Source organism: Zychaea mexicana (assembly GCF_025766255.1).
Source record: "Zychaea mexicana strain RSA 1403 chromosome Unknown BDB00scaffold_74, whole genome shotgun sequence".
Taxonomy (NCBI): Eukaryota; Fungi; Mucoromycota; class Mucoromycetes; order Mucorales; family Lichtheimiaceae; genus Zychaea; species Zychaea mexicana.
The window spans coordinates 1-22,982 of NW_026516737.1; the positions used below are offsets into that span (position 1 = coordinate 1).

A 22,982-nucleotide genomic window follows, 5' to 3' on the forward strand; every position below is an offset into this window, starting at 1 on the left:
TCAGATATCACCTCCGCAAAGAAACCGAAAAAGCCCTAGACAAATCAGCTACTGCTGCAGCCGCATTGAAAGACCTTGATAAGCTCCAACGACAGCACAACAATCGAAAAACATTGCCCAAAGGCATCTTGGATATAATACAAAAGTCAATTTTACGAAATCACCCACGGCTACAAGTAGCTGTTAGCTGGTTCGCTAACCGATTGAATTCGTACAAGAGTTTCGATCGTATCAATACATACAAAGAGGAAGGCAATCAACTGTTTGAAGAAGTCCGACAATATCTACAAATCAGCAGTTGGGACGATATTCTCGGATATGATGCAAAAAGCAGTAGCGGTGACAGAGGCAGTGGCAGCGGCAGCGGCAGCGGCAACAAGGGATACGAAGAAGGCAAAGATGGGGATGACAATGACGAGGAGGAGGAGGAGGAGGCCATTGAAGGAGACAGTGACAATAAAACAACAAAGCTCCACGAGACCATCACCTTCAGCTTGCGGGCGATCCTTCGTGACGAAATAGATTACGAACTATTCCTACAAACTATTCTGAGCGAACAAGATCGAGTTGGTCGCTGCCTTCATCAGCTGTCAAGTGCTACCGAACTCCTGACCAGTCTGATCGCCTCTGGGGAAGCCGCTCGTCATTGTGGTATCCCAACGCAGCAAGTAGCATTTGACTTTAAAACACTGGTACCGAGATTCGACTTCAAGAAGCACAGTCCCCAAGATAGTCCAACCGCCGTCAACGTCACATATATACCAGCAGATATAGATGCTTTACAAGCTGCACGTATCTATACCTTTGAACATTTCTCAAACCTTTTGTCTGGTAAGTTTACGAGGTTGCGTGTGATTAAGAATAGTGCAGTTTTTGTCGCTGGAATGCTTTGCTAAAATTATATGACTGTGTGTATATCATTGACAGGTTGCGTTGGGTCGAGTGTACGCGAAAACAAAGAAGCACCCGTGTTCAAAGACATCCGAGCTGCTATCGCCGAGTCTGGACATGTCACAAAGCAGGACGACTTTCTCTTCAACGGTGCGATGAACAATGGGTTGCGGGAATTTGTTACCAGTGCTCACAATCTATGGACACGCAAAAGACATGATCGGGACCTTCGCGTTGTGTCTACCTTGCTATTACGTGCAATTTTGGCCCCAAAACGTCTGTCTGCGTTCCTTGAAAAGCGTTCGCAATATTTTGAACTGAAGAAAGCTGCCAAAGAGCAGAACAACGCACAAGCGGAAACCAAAGCACCTGTCTCCAAAAAACATGCCATTGACACTATGCATTACTACATCAAGGAACTCACGTGGGCCATCGTACGAGAGAGGAACAAAGAAGTCACCGATAAGCTATTGCTGAAAACGCAGGAGTGGAAGGCGAAGGTAATGATCTACACTTATTGATCTACTACGTCTGTTACGATACTTGAATAGTGTCTGACGTGCTTTCTTTTCGTAAAAGGTCGACAGTTTCCCAAGCTCATCTACTGGTGCCAACAAAGAAAGAGACTCCATTAAAAAAACGCAAAAAGTGACACGGTCGCTTCGTTCTGCTGTCCAGCAATCGAACCCTTTGAAAGTCTGCACTGCAGATGAGCAGCAAGAAGACGACGAAGCAGCAACATCGGAAGACGCTGAAACGAGTACTCGAAAGATCCGAGCGTTGGTATCAATAATCAAGAGATTACTGGACAAGGCCACGGAAGACGTCAGCGCACAGACCATCAAAGATGCTGCTTTTCAAGGGACAAACCTTGCGCATAGTGAATGTAAAGCTGCTGCTCATATTTGCAATGCTCTTAGACCGTATTACATGCCAGAGGCAAGTGATGAAGATGACGACGACGATACCGATGACAAGGACAGCCTGACGATCCATCAATGTGCGCCGCTTGCATACATCACCAACACAGCTGTAGCTTTGATCGGTCCTCAACAGAACCAATGGGCCACCTTCCCTTCTGTCGATGAAAAAGACCAATCCCTGCATATATCAACCGACGTTTTGTACACCCTTTTCTCGGGGGATTTCAAGATCCCAGCTGAGACACCGAAAGGGGAGATTACAAGCAAAAGGGAGGCAGTCGACTGGAGGCGCAAGCGCGATGTTTTCGGTGCGTTTTTCAAGCTTCCCAAGATCCAACAAGCCATGGAATCCAAGAAATTGACTCTTGCGTACCGCGTTACGTTTGTCAATCGCCATACAGTGCGGGTGCTTGGTACTAGAACTGTCACGACTGGCGTGAGCTGCGTCATAAAATATACCACAGCAAATTAGCTTCGGCTTGGCGCCTACCTGGGATCAAACCCACATTGCATTTCTTTGGTTCGTGGCGGGCCGGCAACAAAGGGTTCAAGAAGCACCAACAAGGTGCAAGCAAAAAATTAAAGCAAGAACTGGACGCACCGGAAAACAGCCATCTGTGCATCACTGACGAGTACCGGTCCAGCAAGACTTGCCCATACTGCCACGAGCCAACAACACTGCAAAAATACCGTGGCGAGGATGGAAAGCTGCGACCGGCCAACGGCGCTCTCAAGTGCACGAATCTTACGTGTCCCAGTCGCAGCCAAAGTACGTTCAATCGCGATGCAGTAGGCGGATTCAACATTGCTGTGTTAGGGATGACAAAGGCTATGTCTGCAAATAGCACCCCTATCCCCCCCTTTTCCCGATCACGTGCACCCACCTACATCCTCTCACCCGCTTTTCAGCGATTCAAGACGTGACACCAGTCCTGGTGCTCAGCTGTCTCCGCGCGAAGCTGGATAAAAAATGTGTGTTTTCTGGCCACAAACACGATCCCATATTTCCCTTACCTTCTGGAAAAAGCGACGCTTTACAAAGGGCCGATAGCGTACATTCTCTTTAAGCTCACCGTATGAAGGGTTTACTTGGCTAAGAAAAAAAAAGTTTGTTTATTGAAAAAAGACATTCTTTCATGTTTGGTTTGCATTCTCCCATTTCGACATTTCAAATTATAAATGTGGCACGTTTATTTAATGGCTGCTTATTGCAGTGGTACTACCAACACCATTCCAATCTCCCCATTCTTCTTCTTCTTCTTCTTCTTCTTGGTCTGCTTGTTCAAAATCACCAAACTCGTCGTTGGTGCTCCCAGCGAATTCCCCAAATTCCTGGTCGTCTTTGTCCTGGTAGTAGAAGGAGGAGGAGGTGCTACTAGTAGTAGTAGTAGTAGTACAAGCTGCAGGTGACGAGCAACCACCACCCTTGCTAGTATGTAGATCTTTTTGTTGGATTGGCTCGCTTGCTTTCTTTGGTATAAGCGTGGGGATACTGGTTGCACGCGTCGGTGTTGGTGTCAACGGGGTAAATGAGAATGTCCTAGAAGATGCTGGTGGAGTCGATACTATGTCGTCGTCGAGATCAAGGATGCTGAAGGATTTGTTTGCAAGTGATGTGTTGATCATGGTCATGGGTCGACGACGCTGCTGCTGCTGCTGCTGCTGTTCAGCTGTCATGCTAGCAGTCAATGTGCTGGTATGGGTGTTCCATGGTGAGCCATTGGTACTACTACTACTACTACTACTACTACTGGAAATAGGCAAGCTGTATCGTTTTTCGGGTATTGCTTTTTGGGTATCACCAAGGTATTGATTCTGGAGGTGTATTTGTTGTTGTGGCAGATACTCGAGCTTTTCAGCAGAGTTGCTTTGGGGTAGGATAGGTGGTGGTGGTGATGCGGCTATGACGGGAGGTGGTATTGGCGATGATGTACGAGATCGATGAGAGTGATCTTTTCCCGGGGACGTGGTGCCGGTGCCATCGCTTGTTCTGGGTATGCTTTCGAGAGAATAGCGCTGGGTGGACGTGGCTGATGTTGGAGCAGAGGAGTCGGAACGAGGGAGCGAGGTGGTGGATAAGCGTGGCAAAAACTTTGAAAAGGAAAATCCAAAAATAGGGCTTTTGACCGAGGAACTGGGTGTTGTGGGTGGCTGTCGAAAGATGAAACGAGTGAGTCCCCTCCCCTCCTACCTTTTTCTTTTCGTTTACCATTCATCCAAATGACAGATGTGTTTACCTTGGGTGATGGTGCTTGTGGCTTCTCCTGCGAAGATAATCGATGCGATGGAGCAGGCTGGATATCACTAGCATCGTCATCATCGTCGTCGTCGTCGTCGCTCAAAGTGTCATGCTTGTCTCCGACTGACAGCATAGAGGGTACAAGTGGCGCAGTGGAAGGCTAAGCCCAAATCCAAAACAAAATAGTGTAGAGATATTCAGCCCCGCGTTTGTTTGCCCGTTCAAGCGACCCAGTTACCAGTGCCTTTACCTCAAGACGCTCGCAATGAAGCGCTTCCAAGTACATGTTTTCGATTTTCGAGTGTGGCCATCTGACGCGTGGGACGCCTGTGTCTTGATCCATGGTATATGTCACTGAGGTCCAAGTTATTTTGCTGTGCACTGACCTGGAGGGAAAAGAGTATAGTGTGTGTGTGTGTGTGTGTGTCAAAAAAAAAAAAGAGTAGTGGAGTGGAAAGAGAGAAGGGACATATTTACTCATGAGCTTCTTCCAAGACATAATATCGGATGCTTTTTGGGCCATGTGACGAGACCCATTCGTCTCTCTCGCCAGTGTCCGTTCTTTTGTCATCCAAACAAATCTGTGTCAGCACCGTGCTCCATGCGTTGAGCAACTCGTCATGCTGCTGCTGGTGGTGCGTGTCCTAGTAATGTTGGATTCATATATAAACAAACATTCACACACACACACACACACCCTCCACGCGCATTTCTGCAGAAATCTTTACCTGCTTGTCCTCCTCCCACTCATCAAACTCTGCAAAGTCTCCAAAGTCATCCTCGTTACTCCATTCAACGTCTCCGTCCTCCACTTGTTCTCCTCCGCAAAAATCGGAGAAACCTTCCGTGGTCCCGGCATTATCGCCACTATCCTCTTGTGCTGTTGTTTCGACAACTGCTGCTGCTGCTGCTGCTGCCGTTGTTTCCTGCTGTTGCACTGGCCCAAAAGGACTGCCACTACTACTGCTGCTGCTTTCAGCACTAGTATGATCATTCTTGGGAGCATTGTTGCTGCTGTTGTGGGTGCAGGACGAAGCTGCCGGTGTGGTTTGAGACGACGACGACGTTATCGGGTTGTCCTCTTTCTCAGAGTCTGCAGTTTCTGCAGTTGCTTGCAATGAGCATTGTTTCTGCTGCTTTGAAGTCTGACATGAGCGTCTTCGTTCGGAAATGTCCTTGCTGAAAAAGTTGTCGAAGCCATAGTCCCAATCGACTATGCCCATGTAGCATGCCGGACTCGCCATTTCCACAGAGTCCATAGCGTCGTCGTCGTCGTCGTCACTGTTAGAGTTGTTGTTGTTACGAGTGCCGTAAGACATGGTTCTCAACAGTAAGAAAGAAAAATAGGTTGAAGAGAAGAAGGGAAGTTTAAAGTGTGGCTGGTGGTGTGAATAAGCGCTTTGTTGCCCCCCCTCCCCTTTGGAATTTTTTTTCCAAGAGAGTTTCTCGTGACGCATGTTTAAAAGGGCTGGAGGTCTTTTTTTTTTTTGCCACCCCGTTAGAACCATCATACGCTATTTCTTTGTGTTGAACAACAACAACAACAACCACGGCGACACAAAGCCGTGCTGTGATATTTGCCAAGGGGAGCTGTCAAACAGGAGAATGCAACAACCACTATTGCTCCACTTTTTCTCGCCGGGAAAGCAAAAGCTTAAATATCGGAGCAAAGCCGTTGGGCTTGCACACACACACACACACACACACACTCTTCCTCGTCTTCTTTTTCTCGATGCCCTGGTTCAACTGCCGCCAAGGGCTTCCCAGTTGCGGGCGAGAAGCACGAGGGGGGGAAAAGTTGGAACAATACCCCATTTGGGTCGCTGTTGAAGAAAAAAAAATAAAAAGTCTCAAAGATCGACTCTCTCTCTCTCCTGCTCCTGCTTCTCTCTTCTCTCTTCTCTCTCTCTCTCTCTTTCTCTGTGTGTAGCCTCCTCGAGTGTCTTTATCTGCCATTTTTCCCTGCTATCCAAGAAAAGATAGGCTCTTTCTTCTTGTTCTTCTTCTCGTCTAAATTTCTCACAGATGGTATCCGGGCCGTCTTACAAGCGTATCGGCACGAACGGCGATGGCTTGCTGTTCAAATATAAGCTTGCCAAAGCACTCACGATCGTCAGTCTAATTGCCGTAATCTTGATGGCCATTGGTTCGCTCGTGTATCCCCGTAGGGTTTTTTTTTCTCGCTTATCATTGTAATTTTGCTCCCTCCCCCTCCGGGAGGTCGAGTCGTCAGTCATTGCTCATCATCCTTTTCATTAGAATCAACTTGGAATCAGGCACCTACGAGCGACAACACAGTCGAAGACAATGCCGTCGCATCATCAGAATCAGAATCAGGCACGCTAACGAACGGTGAACCCGACACTCCACAAGGAGCAGTAGGAGCAGCTCCTCCACCGTCGACGGCTTTCGAAGACGATAACGAATCGGACGTTACTAAACCTGACAGTATCGGTGATGATGCTACTACTACTACAGAAGATGACAATAACACCGCACCTGACGTTTGCATTCTTCCCGATGAACTTTATATCAACCCGTCTGAAGATGGAACGTATACGCCACCGGGTCCCGATACCAGCTTGCTCAATGCTATCCAACAGGCATCTGCCGAGGATATCGATTCGTATTGCAGAAACGTATTCGAACCAGAATATGGCTTCAACCCCGCAACGCCATACAATGAAAAGGGCGAATGCGGTACCTGGCAAGAAGAATACACTGCTCTGCACCAACGCCGTTTACAGCAGATGGAGCTGATCCGAAACGGTCAAGGCGGTGATCTTGAAGAAGAGCCGTTGTTTGTTTCGTATCTTTGCAAGGAAGTGCCTGTCAATGGCAACCGCGGTTGCGGCGGAACGGCAGACCGGATGAGCGGTATATATCATATATTTTCTAGAAAATGTGTTTTAAAGCTTCCCAAAATAACTTACTTACACAACCCTCCCATGGTTCGCATTTAGGCATGATCTCGACCTTCTTTTATGGCTTGCTAACCGACCGTGCTTATCTGGCTCACTGGGCCGACGCCAACCCGATTCCGCTGGAGACTTTGTTCGAGAAGCCTCACATTGATTGGAGCTACAAGCCGGAAGAGATGAAGGGATTGTTCGATAACAAGGAGCTAGGATTCACGTATCAGCAGGTGGACACGCTAAACCAAAAATACCCGGTGCTTGGCAACACGCTCTTTCCTGATGGTCCTTTGCAGAACTTTGATGACTTGTGGAATGGAACGGTAAGATATCGCTGCACGTGAGGGGTGGGGGTGGGGGGGGGTTTCCTTTGGTTATTTTCTTTTGCCATGTTTAGGGCTCATGTTACCTTTTTTTTTTGCGACGCCATGGCTTAGTTTGTGGAAATCCGCTCCAACCGTGGGTACATTATCCGCACCTTTAAGCAGTCTGCCGTATATCCAAAAGTCTTGGCCAAGATGGGCCTGACTAAACAAAATACATTCGGATGTCTGACCGACTACCTGTTCCGCCCCACCGTTGGCTCGCGTCGCTTCATCAACGCCTACCGCCATCTGTTTGACATGAAGAGCGTGCTCAGCATTGGCATGCAGGTAAGATACACCTTTGATTGATTATGGAGTGTAAACGGATGCTGTTGTTGACGCGCAAAGAGAGAGAGAGAGAGAGAGAATACTAACTGCTATTGCATTGGGGGGTTTTAGATCCGTACAGATGACAACGCCTTGGCCAATCCTCAATTTGACAAGAACGACCTTGACAAGTGGGATTACTTTCTGACGTGTGCAAACCAATTGGCCGATGCCAAGCGCAAGCCTCACCACAAGCACGTGGTATACTTTATGATCACCGATTCGCTCAAGCTGCGCGACGAGTTCAAGTCACTGAACGAAGATCCTCAAAAGGCCAAAAAATACCTGGGTGCCAACCACAAGACGACGTCGACGATCGTCACTGGCTTGCAGGTCGACCACATTGAGCCGGATCAGGTTGAAAAGTACATTCACGTTGAGAACCCGGTCGACGTGACGATCGAACGGATGACGCCCGGAACAAACAGTGCCATTATCGAGAACTGGTTGCTTGGTTATGCCGACTATCGGATCATCAGTCCCCAGGGTTACGGCAAACTCGCCGCTTTCCACTCTAAATCAGATGACTCGACGATCTCGTTGCCAAGAGTAAGTTGAGATTGTACTCGTGTTCTTGTGCTGTGCGTTTACTAATATATTTTTTTGTGTGCACCCTCCCCTCCCCCTCTTAGGCTGACCGCAAAGATAAGGCGCCGTTCTGTGGAAGCGATGATGCACTGACGACGTACGACTGGCTGGCCACTCAATGGAGCTTGGGCTAACCCATTCCCATTTTGCTATTCATTCACCTCCATATCACTCACTCACTCAATCACTCATTTACTCACCCACACGCCGACCATATGTAACAAGCACAGCACAGCACAGCACACTATACATACTCCCGCATTTTTTTTTCGCTTACCCCGTTTGTACTACCACCTCACATATTATACACACACATCCATTCTTCTTTGTTTGTCTAGCAGACGCTCTTATTCTTCATATCTTTCATCATAGAACTCTCCTTGTGAATACTTTTTTTTCCTCTCTCTCTCTCTCTCTTTCCTCTCCTCAGATTTACATGAAGGCTACATGTGTAATAAAAATAATTAAATGACGTATTTCTTCTATATCATAAAAATGTGCTTTATTTCTTGGAATGGGGTTTCACAAACTTTATAATAAGCACATGTATTGGAGTATATACTCTATTCCCAATTAGCGCATCTTGTTGACGGCTTTCCAAATATGTAAATCTGGTTTCTTTTTTTTTTTTTGTTGTACAGCATCTGTGGCTAGACTTTTCGGGGTATATACAGTAGATCAATCTGTAGCTATAATGACAAGTCCTTCATATATTACACTACATGATCAAATAAATGGCAACATAAGATCATCTGGAAAGATCACACAAGGTAGTTTACGATGTTGGGGATCCGTTGAGACAAGTAAATCTATAGTTCTTGGTCACCACGTAGTTATTGCCAGGTTGAAGATGATTCTATCACACTTGTATCCACAGCTTAAATGGCACACATATAACCATTCCTTTTCTCGATGAGTCCCCCCCCTTCACCTTTCCAACACTGGTTATAGAAGAGGATGGTTAGCCGCAAACAATAATAGACACTATGTTCTAAAAGAAAAGTAGAACTTTTCTCTTTTCCAATGCTTAATCTCAAAATTTTGTTGCTTCTGAGTGACAACGCGCACTAAAAATAGTAAACCAATTCACAACACATGCACTGTTGACATTGATGTGTATTTAGCTTCAAATCTAATATATAGCTATTCGTATCTATACTCTCCTTCGAGGGCACAAGACATTGTTCGAGCAGCTTTGATTCGTAAGATAGTTGATTGTTTCCCATGCCTTAGTGGTGTAGCCAGCGGATATGTAATCGATGTACTCGTTGATTCGACGCGGCAAGCGAACGGAAAATCCTCGCATTACTACGATGGTAGGATATGCTTTATTGTCAAATTCCCACCGAATTGGGACAGCGACCGGATTTACATTGTGATGCGAGATATCTCTATCTACAACAAGCGGTACTTATTACAGCCACACAAGTATTATTTCTACTGTCAGAACTGCTCAAGTCTTGATTTCCACGATTCCGAAGATTGTGCAGATCTGGCAACAGTTGACGCTCATGAAAATGCATAACTTTTCAAAATAAAAAATCTTTGATGTCACATACACACTACTACTTTGAATTCCGTGCTACATGTATACATGTATTTCTGTATCGTATGTCTCGCTGGTGTTCATAGAGTGCTATCATAATATGTCGCGCAGTCAATGTGGCTCCTGGTAAGTAGAGGTAAATACCACTAAGCATACCGGATGATGAAACAATAACAGTCGGGTGCCCCCAGCACCCCTTGATTATATTAAAGTTCTTTCTGCCGACAAAATGGAAGCGTGGCATGATCCTCAATGCTCAACAAGAAGCAGCGGTATCCTAGAGTGCAAGACAAGATAGAGCTACTCATGAATTTCTAAATATATAGCGGCGTGTATGACCATCTCGAATCTACTGCTCGGCTCTGTTATGTAATGATTTATACACGACAATAAAAGTTAACTGTTGTCTAGATCATTGCTGTCAACAATAACCGTATTCTCCAAAGCCTGACGCCTGCATTGGTTAAGGCAGCATTTGTTGATTTTTCCATCGATTCATTAATACAACTGATACACAGAATTTTCGTACTGTTTGATGGGAGGGTATAAATTACAGTACTTAATGTTAAGGGTGAATGTAACAGACGTTGATTATTACGATATAATAATCCACAACAAACGTTACGAATTACCAAACTCATCAAAGTATTGTATTATTCATTCTTTCCGAGAACGACATTATGCAAGGTCTTTATCTAAGCAGCTCACATAACCTCTTTCGTCTTGAGTTGTTGCTATTACTGACGACAGATTTCTCAATATGGGGAACTCAAAGAACTATTTAACAGATCTATTATCCTCAATAAAATAGATCGCTCACTCTTCTTTTCTTTGCGTGCTTGACAATGACCTACCCAGGCGTTGAAAAGATTGGACACGTGGAAAGATTCCGCTTTTCCCATCATCCTCGATCCTCAGATATACTTCTCTTTGCGTTCGACTACCCTGGCATGGATCCCGACACAGCGTGTACACTGTTTGAAGAACACTTTTCGCAGTCAAGTCTGGAGGAATTTCGTATAATGAATGGAGTGGTTAGCAACACATCGATACCACCAGTGATCATCGAGGCTCTCTTTTCCAACAGAATTGAATACAGCAACATCCTCAAGAATGCAGCATTGGGCTTTAAACACATGCAAAAACAACCACTTACTAGAAGCCACGACGAAAAAGAAGACGGCAATAGCTTCTTGGCTCTCCCAGGATTACGGGTTTATCAGACAGCACCAAAGGATCCACAATACATAGTTTATGCCCTATCGTCTACTCTCCCGCTTGATTCTCCTTCCATGGTTCGCAATGTAGTCAGCAGCGCTGTCATCGAAAGGATAGCCAGTTGCTTTTCAATCACCAATGGTGAGGCTGGTAAGTATCTAGTCGATGTCCTCGTCGATTCCTCTAGTCTACAGCAAAGAAACGATACGTTGCCCTTGCATCACGATAATTCCAATGCCTGCTTCATTGTAAACATCCCGACCCATTTGATGAGCATTTGGAACTGCGGTGCCAAACACAACATGTTCATATACAACACATTTTACACATTGTCCCGATGGCCATCCAAGTATTACTTTTATTGTCAACACTGCCGAAGTCTCGACCATCATAATACTGTAGATTGTCCAAATGAAAATGACACAATTGGATCGCTGTAAATGCTACACACCACAATACATTGTTGTTGTTGTTTCAGAAAAGTGAAATTGTCTATATGAGCATTAAATTTGCTTACTATCATGTGAAAAAAACTTACATTTGTGACCTCCCGCTAATGTACATAATAATTACATATTATGTATCATGAATTCATTATAAGTAGATGTACACAAAGAAGACAATAAAGCCATAAGTACTTGCCGGAACTATATTTAATTGGAGCCATAGAACTTCTCTTCTCAGCGTTTTCTTCCAAAATGTAGCTACTGTGCGTCACAAAGTATGGCCACAGTGAAAATTTATTGTACACTTCATGCCTTCAACCATGCAAATCTTGATACACCTACTGCTTGTCAAACACTTTTTCTCGATTTTCTTTCAAACTCTACGCGTTTCGTAAATCCACCCTACCAAATTGTACTAGCAAAAGCGGTAATAGGGAGAAGTGGGTGGTTATACAAGCACTATTCCACGACCGGATCGCCAAGAAGAACTGCAGGCATGCAACATATGCATCCAAAAGATACAAATTGCCCTTTTTCCGCCGTTTATCATCTTTCAGACACCGAAAACAACCTTCCAAATTCCTGAAAGGTCTCCGTACGTGGGATACAATTATTCGCGGTCTGCCGTTGGATTTGCCAGAGCATGCTCAATGTGTCGTCAAAGATGCCGCTACCAAAAGAATACGCGAATGCTGCCGATACGTTGGAGGATCCAGTAGATGCTCACGTTATGGGTGTTTCGGTAGACATACAAGCTCAATAGAGCAGCATTGGGTCGACGCATTATTACAATCACACTATCCAGACGAGATGCAACATTTTTCAATGACGAGGGCAACAAGGGCTTGTCTTGTTCTATAACAGGATAGCGGTTTCAACGTATTTATCTACCTATGGAACCTAACCATCACTATCTCTATTGCAAGAAGATCCGCCAGTGCGTCGATCTGCTTAACACCTGCAAGGATTGTCCCAAATCAGTCATATAAGTCTTGTTGTGCATTCAGCAAGAGACATATCGCTTGATGCATTCATGTAAAAGGAAAACCATTATATCCATCAATTAAAATGCTCTGGAAAGCTTTCGAATGCTTTTGAAGGCTCCAAAATAAGCATAAGTTACAATCTCAAATTATCAACGCGTATCACACCTAATTCTCCCTTTTTTAAACCATTGTCTATGCCCGATAAATTGTGGATAACAAAGATTGTGGGAGTGATGTTTTAGAACCGACCACTCCCTTCTATTATGTTGATAGTCTAGAGATAGACTTCTTGCCGCAATGAAAAGAAAAATGGGGTTTTTTCCAATCAATCGTATAGCGGAATTCAAAGAGGTGCATGCGGGTACTTCTTTTGGAGCAACAAATAGCCTAATTTAATATGTCTGATAAAATGGCATCATGCAGTTGGAGAAAAAAAGAAATGATATTAAGCAATGTATTATCAACTCAATCTCCCTTTGCAGATGCGTAAATTAAACTTCCAACACGATACATCACGTCCTCACCCCAATTGAAGGAATTCACGTCCGTTTTTTCTGCACGGATATACCATGGAGAAATGGAAGAAGCAGAGCGTTCAAATATGGTCCAGCGTTGATCAGTTTCCCCCCTTTTTCCGGCCTTTGAAAACTCTTCCGACACATCGTTTTTTTAATGAAAATCAAATCAAATCCCAATACCATTTTCCGGGTACACCAAGAAGTTGTTTGTGTTGACAGTAGTTGCGGCACTTTTTGCGCACTAATCGTCACATCATTATCAGCAGTAGCAGATAGCAGCGATGAGCCTTTTTTTTTCTATAAAAAGAGGGATGTGATCGGATTCAACTTATTATTATTCTATCATCTCATCCACAAGCCAAAAATGAAGTTCTCTACCGCTGCTACTGTTCTTTTCGCCATGTTTGTCGTTTCTGCTGCTGCCCTTCCCCGTGGAAGAGACGGTGGCGATGACACTGTCGACGTTGATGGCTGTATCGAGCAAGGTGATTTGTCCGGCCTTGTAAGTATCACCGCTTTTTACTGGGGATGGGGTTTTTTTGCAATAATGGTCGATGTCCACTCTGGTTGCTGCTGCTTCATAGTGTGCACATGGTTATTTTTACTACATTTTTACTAAATACAACATTTGATTTTTCTACGCAAACTAGCTTCCCGGCGTCCTCCAGGAAGGCATCCTTTCGAACAACCACAGAGTGTGCAAGCAAGGCGTCAAGGACGTCGACCACTAAAAAGAGAGATTTATACACGAAGGGTTTCTTGTTGTCCTCGGTTGAATGTCATATTCCCATACTATTATTTTAGTAGACACATCATCTTATTCCCAAATCCTTCATGCTCTCTACACCCTCTTCTCTTTATTACGGCATATTTTGCATTGCATACTTTTTCTAAATATACTTTTGGCATATTTTGAAATTGCTTATAATCTAAACGCGTGTTTTGCTTGAGTCGTGTAATACGACTATTATGTCACACAAATTGGCTGCTTGGAGCATCTCTCAATATATAATAGTGTGGTATAGAAAAGAGAAAATTCTCATTGTCGGATCTATGAGTCATTGACCATTATTCCTTTCTCTCTGCCTCTATGTATCCGTTTGAATGTCATGATATTTCTGTCTTAGTAATGCTGAGTGATATCCCTCCTTCCCATACTCTATACAAGTACTTTTTAAGACAGCCAAAATAATAGAGAACACTTGCGGTCAATCGTTTGTTGAAGATATATCATAAAGATGTTTTTGATTTTTCTTATTACTATGTACTACAAATCTTTGGCGCCTATCTGTTTCGCTACGCATCAAAGGACTACGGTTGCCTCGTCTCGGCAACTCAAACTACTGCAACCGCTTCTATGATCCCCTGCCTGCCTTCAACATTCATTTTATCAACTCGTCCCTTTTGACCTCCTCAGCGACCTAATCAAGATCACCGCCATTCACAATATATTCCTCTTTAAATCCTATTCTTCAGCGCATCCCAAGGTGTTTAAACGGAGGAGCAACTGGATGTATTACCCATCAAAACTTTATTCATCATTGTATCACAACAGACATGAAACGCTGGAAAATTAGCCTGAGAAATTAACGGAAGGGTTAATAAGAGACGACCACCATCATGATGGGCAAAATGCCAAGTGATATCCGGGGCAGCAAAGTAACCTTCACCGCTTCGCTAGCCTATTGGCAAGCTGAGGAATAGAATCAAGTTGGCATAGTAAGACATGCATTTGATGTGTCCTGACACCATGATAAATAATTGATATGGTCCAAGTTGCCGGGTACCTGGAAAAAGAGCACAGTCAGACCGCCAAAGTTTCAATTAAAGATTTACCGGAACTTTGCAGGACAAATACACTCTCAGCTTTCTCGTTTTCCCCTCCCCACACACCGTCATGCCCGAATATACAAGAGAGGAATTGGATAGCATGAGGATAGCCTTAGAAGGCGAATCCGCTTGGGATCGCATGAAAAGAAAGTCCAAGGAAGAGCCGCTGGTTCCGGCAGGTGCGTACTATTGAGAAAATAGATTGAAGCAAATTCCTCAGTGCCTTCTATTTTTTTTTCAATTGTGGAAAGTCATTTACCATGCTGAACTTTTTAACAACTTTGTTTAGGTGTTGCATTGACATGTTTCGCGCTGGTAGCAGCAACGGTCGGTGTAAAGACAGGCAACCGTGCCTATGCAAATAACATGTTTCGTCTTCGTGGTATGTGATAATTTTTCAAAGCAGCATAGTCGCAAGGGGGTTTTCTCAGGGCATGAACTCATGGAACACTGTATTATAAAGTTGCCGCACAGGGTTTCACGGTTTTTGCCATGGTCGGTGGATCTTTATGGTACACGCACAAAGAAAACCAAGCTAAAGCCGCCGCTGCAGCTGAAGCCATTCAAGATCAACAAAAATAGTCTTAAAGCTCTTGCTTGTCTTTTTCAATGTACATTTTTTCTAACCACTCATAAAGAAAAACAATTACAAATGCATTCCGTATGTATATTACAGCCTGCTGTTTGCACGCACGCGTTTGTCCGTTCGTATTAGCCATTGTTTTTTATTGTTGTTCCTCGGGTGATTCACGACGATCCATTGGTAACCGCCACTCCTTCAAGCATTGACGTCGAACCCATTCTTGATCGTACACGGGTGGCCTGTCACTAATTGGATTATTCTTCGTTAGAGAGTCTCGTAGAATAACGTATCATCGCGTGTCGTTTATTACATCGTTTATACTTACGGTTGACGAATATATTGTTCCATCACTCCTAATGCTTCAAGTTGCTTACTCGCAAATCTATGATCCGTCCAACCATTATCGTTAAAAATTCAAGCTTTCTACTTGAAAAAGAAAGAATAGAACAAAAAGATACATACCTTATATTTCGCATTTTCACATAGTTGACAAAATCTTCATCATCCTCCAGCACAGCTCGTGGGACGAACGATCCGATTCGTTCAGGTTGGGTTTCCAAGCTTCGGTTCACTGATAAGAGAGTCGTGATAAGATCCTCTGGGAAACTGACACGTAATCCTTTACACACAATATAGCGTTCCGAATTTGCTGGCCGGCTCGTCAGTGGTTTTGTGATGCAAATCATGTCAAACAGCTGGTATAACAACCAGAGCATATCGGCTGTAAACTCTTCGGAAACCTCGAAAAGTTTACATACAAACGAGCCACCTTGTCTAAGACATGTGAGCATTGTAATTATCTCGCATAGTAAAAGGCGTCGTGCACTATGCTCTTGGTGCTGTTCCTGACCCGTGAAATCGAATCCCTGTGCGAGTAATTACCCCCGGATATCTATTAGAACACTGTGTACTTTCAAAAGCAGATAATATTATCGGGGACAAGTAAAAAAAACCAGGACTACTTACTCCATCAGCTACTGCCAAATCAACGCCTTGTCCTTGAGTATGTTGTCGAACCGTTCCACCGAACGCAAGGATATTCGCTTCTTTGTACAAATTGCCTTTTGTTTCTTTAATTAGTTGATTGCTGTAATTAAAAGTTCGTCGACAACTGTTATCCCAACCTGTTCCATCGGCTCCTTCAACTGGTGTGAAATTAAGTGGTATATCCTTGCGGAACTTTTCAGTATGCCAGTTGACTTCCTCGTGGGTTTGCGATTTGATGGTAATTCCGTACCCATGTGCAGTACCACCCCAACTATGGACTCGCCATAACAAGTACTCTGCAAATTTTTGTGATTAATTCGAATCAGACTACCATAATAACTTTGCAATGCGTGTCTTACCCGAGAATCCGCCAGGTCCACCACAAATATCAGCAAATGTAAAAGGCTACATGTCATTAGTGTCATTGTTTTCAATTAATACCGTCGGCTTGGAAAAAGTATATGGTTCATAACACTGCATATACCTGCCTTGTTTGTTTCCGTGGTCGCTGTCAATGCAAATGTAGCATCCAGGGCTGCCAATTTGGTTGCCGCGCGACTCATAAAGATTGATCGATTGATACTTTCGTACGGATTGCTTCTAGCACGAGCTTCGTATGAAACACCTTTCACTCGACTCTATAGGAGATAATTTCAAGATATTTTCCAGTCAAGAATTGTTCCTTTGCCTAAAACGCAAAAAATGATGTGGTTTTAAAGGTACGTTACACGCATAGCATTCGTTTGCTCTACTAGGTCTTTAGGAATCCAAAAATAATCTTGTTCCTACAAATACACCACATTAGACTGAAACACACAGAACAAATAACATAGTAACGCGCATTAAAATTGCTACCTTGGGCTCTCTCACACGAATCATGGCAGGAAGATCCTGGATCGCAAGTTGATGTTCCCGATCACACTTTAAAAAGTCTGTACTGACGCGCATATCGAGCTTAGGCGGTAGTGGTGGTGGTGGTTGAGCCGATCTTGGTGGTGGCACTCCACGATATTCCGGGACAGCACGATGATCTGAATTTGTTGCATGTGGCTCTGGAACTGAAAGTGGTCGACCGTCGCGAGAATGTCGTGAATGTAGTGGAGGATAGCTGTCAGCAGCGCGTAATGAACGTAACGACGGTGGCGGAATGCCGGATACTGTGCGTGTGTTTCTATATTCCGGATCGTCGTCTTTTTTTTTTAATATTGAATCGCGCGTTTTTCGCCAGAGAAAAAAAAAGGTAAGTAAAGAAGAGTACGCTAATGTCAGTTGATTCCTTGCTTTTAGAAATAACCTGTGTACAAGTCCCCGTGATCGCTCATAGTACCGTGAAAGAGATTTTTTTTTTAAAAGGAAAACGGAAGAAGCAAACGGCAATGCAGCGGAGCTTTCAAAAATGCGAGAATGTGCGCTGTGCACAGCCCAAAAAAAAAAAGCTGCACACGAGTTCGGGGTATCCGTTCCTGTTGTCATGTAAGCTAAGGTTTGTTTGTTGCCATGATACTTTTGATCTAACCCAAATTTGAGCCGATTGAGCAATATTGCACTCGGACGGACGGTAATACTTACTCAAATACATGGGTTCTGGTTATCGTTGACAGTGACCTTCTGTGAAGATGCAGCTATGATGGTGATGGTCAGCGTCAGAAGGATCTCTGCATGTCTCTGATTGATACATCCTTATCGAACGGTTTCGTCTTCTGCGACAGATCAATCAAAATAAAGCTTACACAAATATAGCATAGCTTAATTGTGAAGGGCTTAAATATCATGTTGCATCGTGAACGGCCCCCTCGGACCAATTCATCCCGCTCACTCTTTTTTTTTGTTTTCTCGCGTTTTCTTCCCCATATTCGCCTCCATTCCCTCAGATATTGTTCTTTACCATAATATACATACCCATGCAACTGACACTGACAAAGTCAATGCAAGAGCTGTTTAGAACAGCACTGCAAGATCCCAATTTTTGTCCAACATTTCGTAAAGAGGCTCAGATCGCAGTTGATGCATCGCTTGATCAAAAGAATGGCGTGTCACTGAGTCTGTTGCGCGAATCGTGCAACTTTGTTTCAGAGCTACAACCAGGTATTACTTGAAGGATTTCAATGAATTGGATAATTCTTGCGTATATTAACTTATTTTCTAAAGGCCGTGTCTGGTTTCACGAACTTGTTCGCGGGACGAGCGTTTATATCGAACCGAAACCTGAAGAAGATCCTGAGGTGTGTCAACAAATTCGATTTGCAATGTTTTCTTTTTGTATTCGGCAAACATTTCTTATAGGAAAAAAATGCGTTGGATACACTAGGTAAAGGCTGAGCGAGAAGCACGGTTACAAAAACTACGGGATGAACAAAGTAATCGCGAATATGCATCGATGGTTTCCTCGGTAATTACGTCAGAAAATGAAAAATATGCATTCGGTGTTCGGCCTGGGGAGCTGAAACAAATTCAAGGACATATCGTAACAATCCTCAATATTGGACTTTCCATGGTTGCAGTATTTACTGCAATCTACATGGGTTCAAGGACAATGACGAACGAATTGGGTATTGTAAGTGATAAAAAGGAATGTACCACAGGGATTTGGACCAGCAGATATCTAATCCACTGTACGTGTATAGCGTATTATACTATCTCTCGCAGGAGCCATTGGAATTGCAGTGGTAGAAACTGCACTCTATCTCAGATATGCAGCGCGTGTATTAACTCCCCCAAAGAAAAAATCTAAAAGTAAATAACAAAGCAATAGCTCCACTGTTATTATATTTCATTGCTATTATTTTTGGGACGGTGGCCATGCCAAATCTACTGCAGTGACATCCAGCTCAATCAAATCAGCCGCTTGGACACCTGCAAGTGATGCAAAGTTGGGCTGTGTTCGGCCGAGATCACCATGGACAAACTCCTTAATATATGTGCCTGCTTGAGTGTTCAAGGTCACCACTGCAAAGTGTTTTTCGGCTTCTTGGGCGTCCTCCTTGACATTAGCCGGTCTTGCTGCTTTGCAAAAATGTATCTCTTTTTCACGGACGATTCCAGATCGTCTAGTAACCCAACACATGTACCGCGTCAATAACTCTTTTTTCTCGGTAAAGGGCATTCGCTGATTCCCCAAAGTCAATGGTTGATTGATATACTACCTTTGAAATACGCGAACTGGTGTGTTTTGTTGGATTTTGAATGGATTCGATCCTGCCTGGTTTACTTTTTCGAGCATCTCGTCCGTCACTGGACTAGATACCCATACCAAGGCTCTAAATTAACATATTATGTCAGTACACAACTTTCAAGAGCTACATTCCGTCCATACTCCATGTTACCTGTATGTTTTCCGTTTGAATTCTTCACCTTCCTTGATCGTCTTTGTATCATTTCTATGTTAATCTGTCAGTTATTAAAGACTTTTTGGTGATAGTTAGCGTGATTTATCACGTACGGTTTTATCGACGTCAAATCCCGCAATTGTACATCGTCCTTGGAAGGTAATGAGTTTATCTCGTCTTGCATCGCAGTCAACTCGCTCTTTTCGAATTTTATTTTGCGAGGGTTAACGAGTTCACAATAGAACGGCCGTCCAGTGCCAAGCATCCGCACATTCGCATCTTCTCGACCTGACGAAACAAACTTGTAATCTATAGAAACACAGGATTTCTATAAGTAAACAAGAACGAAGTGGAAGCCCATAAAGTCATAATGTAAGGTAGAACCATACCATCACATCGGTAATACTTTTTGAGCACCTCACAGATGCATTCTGACACACTGTTCTCTGCCAGCTTTTTGCCCTTGACACTCCATGGTGTTTGACTGTATTCACGAGAGTTCTTGATGTATCTTCCTCCAACGTAGGCTGATTCGTGGACTAAATGTACCTCGGATAATGTTGCTTGTGCAGTTTGTGGTGCAGGTGGTATAGTAGTAAGTCTGGGTTATCCGTTGGGAAAGTGATCGTTAACAGGAGGAAAGCTTCAATAATAATCTATCGATAAAGTGACTTACGAAGAAGCTTCAGTGTCCTTCAGCGCCTTGAGTGCCTCTACAACAGTGGCTCGAGAATCACCCCAAATTTGCACTTTCCCCTAAACGAAATTATGAATCGTCCCATCATGAGAAGAACATATCCATCTCTCCAGATTATTCGTGGCGCTTGAGAGCATCCCTTAGGTCCAATGTTTTACCTTTCGTCGCTTTGTTCGCACTTTAAGGACAGGCTTTTCTACTTGGGTCAAAAACATATGCTCCTGTGCCGTAGGCTCGTGTTCGACAATTACTGTCATTCGCAAAGGGCCGTTATTCCACAACCCGACACCAAATTTACCCTTGATCTGTGCAGCAATGATATGCTTGAATGGGTCTTTTGGATCGCGTGGAGCAGCGAGCGTGTCAAGCTTGAGTGTGTCGCGCAGATAAAGTCGTAACAAATGGTCTCGAGATAGCAAACTGATTGGCAGAGTGCAATTCAAATTGACGTTTTTGGTTTGATAACTTTCTTGTTGTAGCCGTTCACCAATCGTCTCTACGAAGTTTTCGGCGTGTTGAAGCGAGCCAACGCAGGCGGTACAAACGTCTACCGAGTGATTCTCTTTGAGCAATTGAGAAAATAGGGAGCCTAATTCCTGCGTAAGACACAGTTGTGTTGTTTGATTAAACAATCGCCATTGCACAAAACATAATATGGGTTGATCCGAACCTGCTCAGAGACGGTGTAAAGTTTCAGGTCGCGAGCGCTCACGAAACGAAGACAACACCGGTAGCAGCACTGGACTTGGCGTAAGGCTTGAACAGCCGAGATACCTATCTCATAGTATTTATTGGCATCGTTGCCCAAATTAGCATCGGTCAGACACTGCTTGATCGTGTCGATCGTAGTTGTCATGGCAGATCGATCGGGAAAGGAAAGCAAATATCAAAAGTGGTAAAAAAAATTCCTCCATAAAAAGTCCGTTTGAGCTTCTTTCAGAGCTGCTTTACACCACACGAAACGTTCCTGCAGAATGGCCGACGTAGAATTAACAACACCCTCCCCGGAAGCACATCTCACCAAAGACATTTCGACACAAATTATCGTCATAATTACACGATTAGAAGCCCAACTTACACAACTTGGGTAACCTTTTATTTCATACCTTCTTGCTGTTTTTTACTCAATTTAAGTGACACGTTCTTGTTCCCACTTTATATAACAAAAAGACAAGAGCAGCTCGAGTTAAGTAAAACAATAGCAGAAGCAGAAGCTATCAACGCAGAAGACGAAGCACGACTTGCACAAATTAAGGAAACTGTATGGCAGATAGATTGATTGTTGGGTTAAATATGAAAAAAAAACCGTGTGTAGTAATAAACTACGTTTCCCGTTGTTTCATGTAGATGGGACAAGTATCAACATATTATACCAAACTCTTATCTTTACGATCCACTATGTCGATGCTTACTGCCCGAACAACTCAACTACAACGTCGAGCAGACAAGCTTAAGAATATCAAGTTGCAGTACTTATCCCAGGTCGACAGCATAAAGCGAACGGAGCAAGCACGCGACCAAAGCATTGCAGCTCGGGTTGCTGTACAGTCACCATCCATATCACCTAGCGCAAGCAGTAGCTCATTAAAGCTACCTCGCCAGCAACAACAACAAGAGCAGCAGAAACAGCTACAATCACCGGAACAGCCACAGCAACCAAAACCCCACTCATCAACACCACCAATACCCAGTCCTGTACATTCAGAGACGGTGATGGCTGTAGCGAAAAAGATTAAAAAGAAAAAGCCCAAGGTTCGCGAGGTCAAGATTGCAGAAGGAGGAACGAGCGAAGGGTGGAGTCCCAAGAAAAAGAGTTGAATTTTATGCTGTATAAAAGAAGATTTGCTTTCTGTACTACATGGTGTGTGCATGCATGAATTCTTGGGATATGTTCAAAAGTACCAATAGTTCATGTACTACGATAGCTGCATCAATCTGCTGGATATATAGTATTTTGAAAGATACGCTTCGAAGAATGAACGGAAACTACTTGATTATTTTTCAACGACCATCAAAAAGTCCTATGCATGCCTATTCAATCGGTTATTTAGTAGTTCTTTATGACACAAATGTTTCTATGCTAGAAAAAGTAACGCGGAAACAGCAATCGGATGAAGGTGTATAAGCTATTTGCAGGTGCTGACTTTTCATCCAGAATATTGCAGCGACTGCAACCGTATGGCGGCGAGGACGCATACAAGATCACTTACTGCTGTGCGCCCATTGTGTGCCTTATATATAGTTGACTGATCGATCCTCGAATAAATACATACGGTCAAGTATGTATGAATGTTCTACAGCACATGGTGATCATGATTCTGTTGTCTACTACGGAATTAGGAACGAACAAGATAAACATAGGGGATGAACGTGAAACCAAATCTCGAGCTATGATATTGACTAAGATGATCTGAATCTTTCTTGGTCGGAAGCTGATGCCTAGCCTCTGAAAAAAGTGTCATACAAAGAAACCTTGTGCTTTTTACACCTTTCTAGATGTACAAAGTAATCAAAAAACAGCTTTATCATATGAGTAAAAAGTATGCAGTAATAACTGGGTCACTCACAATGATTTGATGTGGATGGATGCTAAAGTG

General features: G+C 43.7%; 10 protein-coding genes across 10 annotated transcripts; 7 read left to right on the forward strand and 3 right to left on the reverse strand.

Moving 5' to 3' along the window:
* Window positions 1-2,627, forward strand: BDB00DRAFT_917866 (uncharacterized protein; the record flags this gene model as incomplete). Its single annotated transcript, XM_053128717.1, has 3 exons — window positions 1-831; window positions 928-1,391; window positions 1,471-2,627. Coding segments are annotated over 3 exons (2,111 nt in total), but the record flags the coding sequence as incomplete, so codon positions are not given.
* A 371-nt stretch (window positions 2,628-2,998) lies between these two features.
* On the reverse strand, window positions 2,999-5,563 carry BDB00DRAFT_838708 (uncharacterized protein). The gene is made up of 5 exons (XM_053124649.1): window positions 4,782-5,563; window positions 4,531-4,697; window positions 4,304-4,439; window positions 4,052-4,213; window positions 2,999-3,965 (listed from the first exon to the last, which is right to left on the reverse strand). Exons 1-5 carry the CDS (start codon window positions 5,508-5,510, stop codon window positions 3,009-3,011), a joined length of 2,151 nt encoding a protein of 716 aa, XP_052976449.1. The 5' UTR covers window positions 5,511-5,563; the 3' UTR covers window positions 2,999-3,008.
* Window positions 5,564-6,078: 515 nt separating this feature from the next.
* Window positions 6,079-8,863, forward strand: BDB00DRAFT_961212 (uncharacterized protein; the record flags this gene model as incomplete). The annotated part of the gene is made up of 6 exons (XM_053129728.1): window positions 6,079-6,245; window positions 6,503-6,930; window positions 7,017-7,291; window positions 7,406-7,621; window positions 7,733-8,209; window positions 8,293-8,863. The coding sequence occupies 6 exons, from the start codon at window positions 6,079-6,081 to the stop codon at window positions 8,380-8,382; spliced, it is 1,653 nt and encodes a 550-aa protein (XP_052976450.1). The 3' UTR covers window positions 8,383-8,863.
* Window positions 8,864-10,639: 1,776 nt separating this feature from the next.
* On the forward strand, window positions 10,640-11,452 carry BDB00DRAFT_875513 (uncharacterized protein; the record flags this gene model as incomplete). Its single annotated transcript, XM_053127362.1, has 1 exon — window positions 10,640-11,452. One exon carries the CDS (start codon window positions 10,640-10,642, stop codon window positions 11,450-11,452), a length of 813 nt encoding a protein of 270 aa, XP_052976451.1.
* A 1,874-nt stretch (window positions 11,453-13,326) lies between these two features.
* On the forward strand, window positions 13,327-13,693 carry BDB00DRAFT_875514 (uncharacterized protein; the record flags this gene model as incomplete). The annotated part of the gene is made up of 2 exons (XM_053127363.1): window positions 13,327-13,464; window positions 13,613-13,693. 2 exons carry the CDS (start codon window positions 13,327-13,329, stop codon window positions 13,691-13,693), a joined length of 219 nt encoding a protein of 72 aa, XP_052976452.1.
* Window positions 13,694-14,818: 1,125 nt separating this feature from the next.
* Window positions 14,819-15,451, forward strand: BDB00DRAFT_838712 (hypoxia induced protein conserved region-domain-containing protein). The gene is made up of 3 exons (XM_053124650.1): window positions 14,819-14,971; window positions 15,082-15,174; window positions 15,256-15,451. Exons 1-3 carry the CDS (start codon window positions 14,860-14,862, stop codon window positions 15,372-15,374), a joined length of 324 nt encoding a protein of 107 aa, XP_052976453.1. The 5' UTR covers window positions 14,819-14,859; the 3' UTR covers window positions 15,375-15,451.
* Window positions 15,452-17,749, reverse strand: BDB00DRAFT_838715 (FtsJ-like methyltransferase-domain-containing protein). The gene is made up of 10 exons (XM_053124651.1): window positions 17,657-17,749; window positions 17,218-17,552; window positions 17,091-17,147; window positions 16,851-17,000; window positions 16,722-16,767; window positions 16,500-16,658; window positions 16,342-16,436; window positions 15,838-16,241; window positions 15,701-15,757; window positions 15,452-15,620 (listed from the first exon to the last, which is right to left on the reverse strand). The coding sequence occupies exons 1-10, from the start codon at window positions 17,682-17,684 to the stop codon at window positions 15,518-15,520; spliced, it is 1,434 nt and encodes a 477-aa protein (XP_052976454.1). The 5' UTR covers window positions 17,685-17,749; the 3' UTR covers window positions 15,452-15,517.
* A 514-nt stretch (window positions 17,750-18,263) lies between these two features.
* BDB00DRAFT_875517 (uncharacterized protein) lies at window positions 18,264-19,032 on the forward strand (the record flags this gene model as incomplete). The annotated part of the gene is made up of 4 exons (XM_053127364.1): window positions 18,264-18,447; window positions 18,511-18,584; window positions 18,671-18,916; window positions 19,009-19,032. 4 exons carry the CDS (start codon window positions 18,264-18,266, stop codon window positions 19,030-19,032), a joined length of 528 nt encoding a protein of 175 aa, XP_052976455.1.
* An 85-nt stretch (window positions 19,033-19,117) lies between these two features.
* BDB00DRAFT_917872 (uncharacterized protein) lies at window positions 19,118-21,241 on the reverse strand (the record flags this gene model as incomplete). The annotated part of the gene is made up of 8 exons (XM_053128718.1): window positions 19,118-19,409; window positions 19,506-19,619; window positions 19,686-19,739; window positions 19,802-19,997; window positions 20,078-20,289; window positions 20,365-20,444; window positions 20,544-20,981; window positions 21,056-21,241. The coding sequence occupies 8 exons, from the start codon at window positions 21,239-21,241 to the stop codon at window positions 19,142-19,144; spliced, it is 1,548 nt and encodes a 515-aa protein (XP_052976456.1). The 3' UTR covers window positions 19,118-19,141.
* A 74-nt stretch (window positions 21,242-21,315) lies between these two features.
* BDB00DRAFT_838722 (uncharacterized protein) lies at window positions 21,316-22,588 on the forward strand. The gene is made up of 3 exons (XM_053124652.1): window positions 21,316-21,472; window positions 21,556-21,646; window positions 21,733-22,588. The coding sequence occupies exons 1-3, from the start codon at window positions 21,360-21,362 to the stop codon at window positions 22,201-22,203; spliced, it is 675 nt and encodes a 224-aa protein (XP_052976457.1). The 5' UTR covers window positions 21,316-21,359; the 3' UTR covers window positions 22,204-22,588.
* Window positions 22,589-22,982: the final 394 nt, after the last annotated feature.

What these genes read in the sequence shown, in the direction of transcription:
- BDB00DRAFT_838722 (XM_053124652.1), top strand. Translation starts at nt 21,360, where the DNA reads ATGGCCGACGTAGAATTAACAACACCCTCCCCGGAAGCACATCTCACC. An exon ending in GCCCAACTTACACAACTTGG is followed by an intron (nt 21,473 to 21,555) that starts GTAACCTTTTAT and finishes TATAACAAAAAG; the next exon opens with ACAAGAGCAGCTCGAGTTAA. An exon ending in TTGCACAAATTAAGGAAACT is followed by an intron (nt 21,647 to 21,732) that starts GTATGGCAGATA and finishes TGTTTCATGTAG; the next exon opens with ATGGGACAAGTATCAACATA.
- BDB00DRAFT_838708 (XM_053124649.1), bottom strand. Translation starts at nt 5,510, where the DNA reads ATGCGTCACGAGAAACTCTCTTGGAAAAAAAATTCCAAAGGGGAGGGG. An exon ending in GTCTTGGAAGAAGCTCATGA is followed by an intron (nt 4,440 to 4,530) that starts GTAAATATGTCC and finishes TTTTCCCTCCAG; the next exon opens with GTCAGTGCACAGCAAAATAA. An exon ending in TTCATTGCGAGCGTCTTGAG is followed by an intron (nt 4,214 to 4,303) that starts GTAAAGGCACTG and finishes ATTTGGGCTTAG; the next exon opens with CCTTCCACTGCGCCACTTGT.
- BDB00DRAFT_838712 (XM_053124650.1), top strand. Translation starts at nt 14,860, where the DNA reads ATGCCCGAATATACAAGAGAGGAATTGGATAGCATGAGGATAGCCTTA. An exon ending in AGAGCCGCTGGTTCCGGCAG is followed by an intron (nt 14,972 to 15,081) that starts GTGCGTACTATT and finishes AACTTTGTTTAG; the next exon opens with GTGTTGCATTGACATGTTTC. An exon ending in TAACATGTTTCGTCTTCGTG is followed by an intron (nt 15,175 to 15,255) that starts GTATGTGATAAT and finishes TGTATTATAAAG; the next exon opens with TTGCCGCACAGGGTTTCACG.
- BDB00DRAFT_838715 (XM_053124651.1), bottom strand. Translation starts at nt 17,684, where the DNA reads ATGAGCGATCACGGGGACTTGTACACAG. An exon ending in TGGACCTGGCGGATTCTCGG is followed by an intron (nt 16,659 to 16,721) that starts GTAAGACACGCA and finishes AAAAATTTGCAG; the next exon opens with AGTACTTGTTATGGCGAGTC. An exon ending in TGAAGGAGCCGATGGAACAG is followed by an intron (nt 16,437 to 16,499) that starts GTTGGGATAACA and finishes AAGAAACAAAAG; the next exon opens with GCAATTTGTACAAAGAAGCG.